The 9766-nt window shown below is 38.2% G+C and overlaps 1 protein-coding gene across 1 annotated transcript; it reads right to left on the minus strand.

The window, feature by feature from the left end:
* Positions 1–2749: 2749 nt before the first annotated feature.
* On the minus strand, positions 2750–9282 carry LOC131929402 (calaxin-like). The gene is made up of 4 exons (XM_059285577.1): positions 9120–9282; positions 6493–6614; positions 4926–5000; positions 2750–4150 (listed from the first exon to the last, which is right to left on the minus strand). The coding sequence occupies exons 1-4, from the start codon at positions 9195–9197 to the stop codon at positions 4015–4017; spliced, it is 411 nt and encodes a 136-aa protein (XP_059141560.1). The 5' UTR covers positions 9198–9282; the 3' UTR covers positions 2750–4014.
* Between the last annotated feature and the right edge of the window lie 484 nt (positions 9283–9766).

The raw sequence follows: 9766 nt of genomic DNA on the forward strand, positions 1-9766 counted from the left end.
GCGGCAAAGCACTGGTGTGCAGCAAGTCTATAATAAAAACGAAGACGGCAAGTTTCCTGGCTCCCCCATTTTTTTGCTCAGTTCATTATTTCCTTCCGTCATCGTTTTTAGAACTGGGATGACGTAGTCGTGAGTGGGAAGAGCTCTCCTAATGGACGCGAACGTCCGGGTAAGCATGTTGTTCATCGTGCGTTGAAAGGCGACGATCTCTCCTTGGACGCGGACGCGGAGAAGGGTTTTTTTTTTGGCGGCGGATTGCTCAAGGCCACGGGAAGCAGAGAATGGGTTTCCTTTAAGTCCGCTAAACTTAATATGGCAAAGATTTCGCAGCATTATTTCAAGCGTCGCCTTCTAAACAGGATGCTCCGAGTTCAGCAGCGCACACTCACAGGTTATTGACCTTGAGTTAACAGCGCCCCCTCCCAGGCGTGCGGCCTTGTGTTACCAGCGCCCCTGTCAGGCGGACGGAAACTAACTACTAACGCCCTGTCCCGGTAGGAAGGTGTGCAAAGCCTTTAAACAGGGCCGGTTTTAACCAACACCACCTGCCCGGCAGGCATCTTTGTAGAAAAAGCCCTCAATCCCACTGGCAGGACACCAGCCTCCTTAATGCAGGCGGCCTGTGCTGACCATTGCCTCACTTTCGTGGCAGGCGGCCCTGTGCTGAACACGGCGCAACGTTTTAGCAGACGGAAGTTTGTTTTGCTCAGCAACAACACTCTTTTTTAAAAACTATCTGTTACTCCCTCTACTCACTTTTTTTCTCTCTCCCCACTTTTTTCTCTGTCCCCACTTTTTTCTCTCTCCCCACTTTTTTTCTCTCTCCCCACTTTTTTCTCTGTCCCCACTTTTTTTCTCTGTCCCCACTTTTTTCTCTGTCCCCACTTTTTTTCTCTCTCCCCACTTTTTTCTCTCTCCCCACTTTTTTCTCTCTCCCCACTTTTTTTTCTCTCTCCCCACTTTTTTTTCTCTCTCTCCACTTTTTTTTCTCTCCCCACTTTTTTTCTCTCTCCCCACTTTTTTCTCTGTCCCCACTTTTTTTTCTCTCTCCCCACTTTTTTCTCTCTCTCCACTTTTTTTTCTCTCTCCCCACTTTTTTCTCTGTCCCCACTTTTTTTTTCTCTCTCCCCACTTTTTTTCTCTCTCCCCACTTTTTTCTCTGTCCCCACTTTTTTTTCTCTCTCCCCACTTTTTTTCTCTCTCCCCACTTTTTTTTTCTGTCACCACTTTTTTTCTCTGTCCCCACTTTTTTTTTCTCTGTCCCCACTTTTTTTCTCTGTCCCCACTTTTTTTTCTCTGTCCCCACTTTTTTTTCTGTCCCCACTTTTTTTCTCTGTCCCCACTTTTTTTTCTCTGTCCCCACTTTTTTTTCCTGTCCCACTTTTTTTTTCTCTGTCCCCACTTTTTTAAACTTTCTCTCCCAGTCTCCTTAACCATCTTATGAAGTTCGATACATCTGTATCTTTTACAAGCTGTTATTCAACTAAGACTTGATGACCCGTCATTTGTCTTTGTCTTTTGGATCAAAATTTCGACCACTTCTAAACCGACTAATTTCTCTGAAATTTGGCCCGTGAGTCATGACCCGTTGCTAATGCAACCTGACATTACATTTGTCTTAACTTGTAGCTTAATTAATTTTTAAATAATTAATTAATATTTTCTTTACAAAGTACTATTTACCGCGCTATATACGCATATTTTACGTGTTACTTTAGTGCGCAATTGTTTTTAGTAATGCAACTCTATCAAAATAGCTTAAAAATGTTCACTGACTGATATTTTGTTAATCAAAAATGTTTTAAACAAGCTTTCATAAACTCATTAAATAGGAAAAAATGTCATCCGTCATAGATACCAACTTGCGAGCAAAATTTCGAGCACTTCTAACCGACCAATTTGCACATGGGTCAAGCTCCTGTAACAATGCAATCTGACATTGAAATCGATTTCATTAAACGCACAATTTTTCGTCTTCGTTCGGTACGCATTTGTTTTTAGGCATGCAACTCTATAATATTAATAAAGTGCTGAAAAAAATTCCTTATTTCCTTCCATCATCTGTATAGCCACTTTGTCTTAGATTCAAAAGTCGGAAGAATTTGAACCTTGGAGTGTTTATTAATCAGCATATACCCGGCATTGTCCAGGTTTTGGAGATACATTACTCTTCGAATGAACCCATACCAAAATTATCCAAAAAACAAAACACAAAAAAACGCAAGCATAACACAAACCCAAACACAAACCCAACCACAAACGCAGACCCAAACATAAGAAAAAGACAAACGCAAACAAAAAAAGAAACACAAACGCAAATTCAAGTAGAAACATAAACGCAAACGTGAAAGCAAACAATAACTCCAAATCATGCAAATAAACGCAAAAATAAACAGAAACTTAAATACAAACATAAACGCACAGTGCTCACAGTCTAGCCCGGGGCGCCAAATCGCACCATGCTAGGGCGCCGGCGAAAACGCCTGATGCAACTTAGTAAACGACTAAAGAACTCCAACTTATTCAGTCTTTTACTCTCACTTATATATATATATATATATATATATATATATATATATATATATATATATATATATATATTATATATATATATATATATATATTATATATATATATATATATATATATATATATATATATATATATATATATATATATATATATATATATATATATATATATATATATATATATATATATATATATATATATATATTAGTCCATGATTTAGTCCACATTTGTTACAAAGATTGTAGATGTTGAAACATTTTATTATGATTGAACAACATGGTAGCAAGTTCTCGACCTTGACTACGTGTCAGGAGAATTAGCAAAGACATGATGTTTTCCATCCGATGGAATATACTTGTGATGTAGTGTGCCAGAATCCAAGCTCTTATTCATGTTGTCCTGACTAAAATCCAGGTTATACAAGTTCGATACCTAAACGATGTTAGAGTCGATGGTTGATTCATATTACCTGGATTCGATACCAAATTACATGTTCACGATAAATTTTGTGTACTAACGCCTAGATTATTGACAATTTTTTTTTATTTATATGCGCTATATATGTGTGTATCTTTTGATGTATAAGCTCTGTATATGTGTGTATCTCTACAGTTGGTGGTAAGAGCTAAACCGTTACATCGTGTGTATGTAGACGTGGCCGGGTAGTAAAAGATGGTGTACGCTATGCTGTAGAAAAAAAAAATGTCCATGTAGTTTTTCCATCATGTTCAAGCTAAGATCACTAAGTCGACCAGAAAGTTTTGTAGACTTGCGAAATTCGATTTGTTGTATATTGACTATCGTAGGTGTAGTAGATTTGACAGATTTTCAAATACAGAAGTTAACAGTTGATATGGTAGGTGCCGTTGTGTGGCAGCTACATTCATAAGAAGGGGCTAGCAGAAGACTTCAATAGATATGGCAGAAAAGTAGGTAATTTGGCTGGAACCTTGTTGTAGTGAATCTGGGTGGAGTGTAGGTTGGAATATGGGCGGAGTGTAGGTTGGAATCTGGGTGGAGTGTAGGTTGGAATCTGGGCGGAGTGTAGGTTGGAATCTGGGTGGAGTGTAGGTTAGAATCTGCGCGGAGTGTAGGTTGGAATCTGAACGGAGTGTAGGTTGGAATCTGGGTGGAGTGTAGGTTGGAATCTGGGTGGTGTAGGTTGGAATTTGGGTGGAGTGTAGGTTGGAATCTGAACGGAGTGTAGGTTGGAATCTGGGTGGAGTGTAGGTTGGAATCTGGTCGGAGTGTAGGTTGGAATCTGGGTGGAGTGTAGGTTGGAATCTGGGTGGAGTGTAGGTTGGAATCTGGGTGGAGTGTAGGTTGGAATCTGGTCGGAGTGTAGGTTGGAATATGGGCGGAGTGTAGGTTAGAATATGGGTGGAGCGTAGGTTGGAATCAGATTGGAGCTTAGTTTGGAATCAGGTTGAAGTGTAGTTTAGAGCTTAGAGTCTGGGTAGTGCAAGTGTTGAATGACGGTGTTTATGGAAGTTCTAGAACCACCGGGTACAAGGAAGAGGCCGCGTGATACTTGACAGAGTTCAGCGAGGAGAACCGCTCGTTTGCAAACATTTTTCGCACATCACACGCACACAACGTCATCATTTCATGGCGGAACCTGAAAGCGCAAAACTCATGCTTTAAAACATGATTAGGGCAAACCTCATGCTTTAAAACATGATTAGGGCAAAACACATGCTTTAAAACATGATTAGGGCAAACCTCATTCTTTAAAACATGATTAGGGCAAAACACATGCTTTAAAACATGATTAGGGCAAAACACATGCTTTAAAACACGATTAGGGCAAACCGCATGCTTTAAAACATGATTAGGGCAAACTTCATTCTTTAAAACATGATTAGGGCAAAACACATGCTTTAAAACATGATTAGGGCAAAACACATGCTTTAAAACATGATTAGGGCAAACTTCATTCTTTAAAACATGATTAGGGCAAAACACATGCTTTAAAACATGATTAGGGCAAAACACATCCTTTAAAACAAGATTAGGGCAAAACTCATGCTTTAAAATTTGATTAGGGCAAAACTCATGCTTTAAAACAAGATTAGGGCAAAACTCATGCTTTAAAATTTGATTAGGGCAAAACTCATGCTTTAAAACAAGATTAGGGCAAAACTCATGCTTTAAAATTTGATTAGGGCAAAACTCATCCTTTAAAACAAGATTAGGGCAAAACTCATCATGTACAAATGATTAGGGCAAAACATCAGTTTTGGTTTCTTTTAACGACTTGATTATAAAAAAAATATTTTAAAAAAATGGCTGTTAACTTAAATTTTTGTATTATAATAAGTTATTTTTAGGTGTTAATTAAAAAACATTATTATAAACAAGTTTAATTATTGCTATACATTTGAAATACACACTTTTCGAACTGGTGACCGGATGGTATGCAAGGACCTAACAACTGTATGTAGACTCCGTTCTTTTTTACCAGAGCTCTGAAACATACATATACAGGGGTGTGACGTGGAATAGTCGACATATACAGTGGTGTGTGACGTGGAATAGTCGACATATACAGTGGTGTGTGACGTGGAATAGTCGACGTATACAGAGGTGTGATGTGGAATAGTCGACATATACAGTGCTGTGTGACGTGGAATAGTCGACATATACAGAGGTGTGATGTGGAATAGTCGACATATACAGTGGTGTGTGACGTGGAATAGTCGACATATACAGTGGTGTCAAGTGGAATAGTCGACATATACAGTGGTGTGTGACGTGGAATAGTCGACATATACAGTGGTGTGACGTGGAATAGTCGACATATACAGTGGTGTCAAGTGGAAGAGTCGACATATATAGTGGTGTCAAGTGGAATAGTCGACATATACAGTGGTGTCAAGTGGAATAGTCGACATATACAGTGGTGTCAAGTGGAATAGTCGACATATACAGTGGTGTGTGACGTGGAATAGTCGACATATACAGTGGTGTGTGACGTGGAATAGTCGACATATACAGTGGTGTGTGACGTGGAATAGTCGACATATACAGTGGTGTGTGACGTGGAATAGTCGACATATATAGTGGTGTCAAGTGGAATAGTCGACATATACAGTGGTGTCAAGTGGAATAGTCGACATATACAGTGGTGTGTGACGTGGACTAGTCGACATATACAGTGGTGTGTGACGTGGAATAGTCGACATATACAGTGGTGTGTGACGTGGAATAGTCGACATATACAGTGGTGTGTGACGTGGAATAGTCACATATACAGTGGTGTGTGACGTGGAATAGTCAACATATACAGTGGTGTGTGACGTGGAATAGTCGACATATACAGTGGTGTGAGACGTGGAATAGTCGACATATACAGTAGTGTCAAGTGGAATAGTCGACATATACAGTGGTGTGTGACGTGGAATAGTCGACATATACAGTAGTGTCACGTGGAATAGTCGACATATACAGTGGTGTGTGACGTGGAATAGTCGACATATACAGTGGTGTCAAGTGGAATAGTCGACATATACAGTGGTGTGTGACGTGGAATAGTCGACATATACAGTGGTGTGTGACGTGGAATAGTCGACATATACAGTAGTGTCACGTGGAATAGTCGACATATACAGTGGTGTGTGACGTGGAATAGTCGACATATACAGTGGTGTGTGACGTGGAATAGTCGACATATACAGTGGTGTCAAGTGGAATAGTCGACATATACAGTGGTTTCAAGTGGAATAGTCAACATATACAGTGGTGTGTGACAGTATATTTAGTCAAAAACTAAGCATTGTGTTTTTTCTGAAACTAAACAATATTTCATATTTCATCTAAAACTAAACAATGTTGCCTCTTTCCTCTTAAACTAAACAATATTTCTTATTTGATCTAAAACTGCACACTGTTGCCTATTTGATCTAAAACTGCACAATGTTGCCTAATTAGCACCAGAAGATACAAGAAGCTGTCACTCACTTAAACTCTGGCCTGTCAATGTGGCCGTTCTCGTCAGTGTCCGAGATCTTGACCACGTGTTCGATCAACTCCTTGACGGCCTCGCTTATATCCATCTCATCGTCAAAGGACAGCACACATGGCTGCTCAGGTTGTTCAGACCAACACAACAACAGGCACGTGAGAAATAAAAGAAATATAGGTAGGGTAAGCTAAAGCACACATGGCTGCTCAGGTTGTTCAGACCAACACAACAACAGGCACGTGAGAAATAAAAGAAATATAGGTAGTGTAAGCTACAGCACACATGGCTGCTCAGGTTGTTCAGACCAACACAACAACAGGCACGTGAGAAATAAAAGAAATATAGGTAGGGTAAGCTAAAGCACACATGGCTGCTCAGGTTGTTCAGACCAACACAGCAACAGGCACGTGAGAAATAAAAGAAATATAGGTAGGGTAAGCTAAAGCACACATGGCTGCTCAGGTTGTTCAGACCAACACAGCAACAGGCACGTGAGAAATAAAAGAAATATAGGTAGGGTAAGCTAAAGCACACATGGCTGCTCAGGTTGTTCAGACCAACACAACAACAGGCACGTGAGAAATAAAAGAAATATAGGTAGGGTAAGCTAAAGCACACATGGCTGCTCAGGTTGTTCAGACCAACACAACAACAGGCACGTGAGAAATAAAAGAAATATAGGTAGGGTAAGCTACAGCAAACATGGCTGCTCAGGTTGTTCAGACCAACACAACAACAGGCACGTGAGAAATAAAAGAAATATAGGTAGGGTAAGCTACAGCACACATGGCTGCTCAGGTTGTTCAGACCAACACAACAACAGGCACGTGAGAAATAAAAGAAATATAGGTAGGGTAAGCTAAAGCACACATGGCTGCTCAGGTTGTTCAGACCAACACAACAACAGGCACGTGAGAAATAAAAGAAATATAGGTAGGGTAAGCTACAGCACACATGGCTGCTCAGGTTGTTCAGACCAACACAACAACAGGCACGTGAGAAATAAAAGAAATATAGGTAGGGTAAGCTTTTGAAATAACTGAAAATTTAAAAAAGAAGAAATAATCCTTGCTTTTGATAATAAAAGCTTTGGTCGCTCATGAGATCTATCAACTGTTTAAACGGTCACATTTTTTTAAAGAAAGCAATTTGGTTCAGTTCATTTGAATATTGTTATCTTGTTATTGTAAAGGTTTTTAAATTTGCTTATTTTCCACTTTTTAGTCGTTCGTTCGAAATGAATTTGACCCTACATAGACTGCGACGAAATCGCATAGAAGAGTGTCAAAATTGAGTTACAAGATTCGCCACAAACCCACAAAAAAATAGAAAAGCTTTTTATAAAAACCTATAAAAAAATAAAAAAACCTTTATAGCAAGAAGCTTTTAAATGCACTGGAAATAAGAAAAAAAACTAATCTGCTTTTTATCATAGAAGATTTTGTGGGTAAAAATATTTTAAAGATCTCATAAGCGACCAAAGTAACATGCCCCAAGACCTCCCCCAAACGTATAAATCTTAATCCCACCTTCAAGTAGTAATAAATTAACCATAATCCCACCTTCAGGTAGTAATAAATTAACCTTACCTTTAGGTAGTATTAATTAATCTTAATCCCACCTTCAGATAGTAATAAATTAATCTTAATCCCACCTTCAGATTGTAATAAATTAATCTTATAAATTAATCTTAATCCCACCTTCAAGTAGTAATAAATGAATCATAATCCCACCTTCCGGTAGTAAAAAATTAACCTTAATCCTACCCCTAGGTGGTATTAATTAATCTTAATCCTACCTTCAGATAGTAATAAATTAATCTTAATCCCACCTTCAGATAGTAATAAATTAATCTTAATCCCACCTTCAGGTAGTAATAAATTAATCTTAATCCCACCTTCAGATGGTAATAAATTAATCTTAAACCCACCTTCATATAGTAATAAATTAATCTTAATCCCACCTTCAGATAGTAATAAATTAATCTTAATCCCACCTTCAGGTAGTAATAAATTAATCTTAATCCCACCTTCAGGTAGTAATAAATTAATCCTAATCCCACCTAAAGGTAGTAATAAATTAATCTTAATCCCACCTTCAGCTAGTAATAAATTAATCTTAATCCCACCTTCAGGTAGTAATAAATTAATCTTAATCCCACCTTCAGGTAGTAATAAATTAATCTTAATCCCACCTTCAGGTAGTAATAAATTAATCTTAATCCCACCTTCAGCTAGTAATAAATTAATCTTAATCCCACCTTCAGCTAGTAATAAATTAATCTTAATCCCACCTTCAGCTAGTAATAAATTAATCTTAATCCCACCTTCAGCTAGTAATAAATTAATCTTAATCCCACCTTCAGCTAGTAATAAATTAATCTTAATCCCACCTTCAGCTAGTAATAAATTAATCTTAATCCCACCTTCAGGTAGTAATAAATTAATCTTAATCCCACCTTCAGGTAGTAATAAATTAATCTTAATCCCACCTTCAGGTAGTAATAAATTAATCTTAATCCCACCTTCAGCTAGTAATAAATTAATCTTAATACCACCTTCAGGTAGTAATAAATCAATCTTAATCCCACCTTCAGGTAGTAATAAATTAATCTTAATCCCACCTTCAGGTAGTAATAAAGCTCATTGTAGCTGATCACTCCATCCTGGTTGAAGTCGTAGACATCGAAGACAAAATCCATAAGTTGCTCAGTGTTATTGCTTATATAGATACAGATCAGGCGGCAGTATTGTTCGACCGTGGCATTTTGTGCTTTGCTTGATTTGATGGCTGGAGAATAATATTATATTCAAGAGTAGTCCAGAGCGTGGAGTATTGTTTTATTATATATATATATATATATATATATATATATATATATATATATATATATATATATATATATATATATATACGAGCCGACCCGCTGCGTATCATACGCCGCTATTTAGTTGTTTTTTTTCTACTTTTCAGTAATTTATAATTTGTGAATTCGACAGTACCAATGCTGCCACTGAAAATATTTGCTTAAAAACACTAAACCCCCCCCCTCCCCCCACGTGAAAGCAGCCTCCTCTTAGTTACCTCCTCTAAGTTTAAAATCGTTTCAAACTAAATTATCTGCCCCTAATAGCCGTCACCAAACCCGTCTCTATGATTGTAAAATGTAAACAGCGTGACCACAGCTCACCAGACAATGTGGGGGTGGGGTGGGGGTGGTATTGATAGTGATAGAGAGAAAAAGAGGGGACTGCAAGGAGGCGCTTGCAG

This window comes from Physella acuta, unplaced genomic scaffold (genome assembly GCF_028476545.2).
Source record: "Physella acuta isolate Inbredline_101_S28 unplaced genomic scaffold, ASM2847654v3 ptg001625l, whole genome shotgun sequence".
Classification (NCBI taxonomy): domain Eukaryota; kingdom Metazoa; phylum Mollusca; class Gastropoda; family Physidae; genus Physella; species Physella acuta.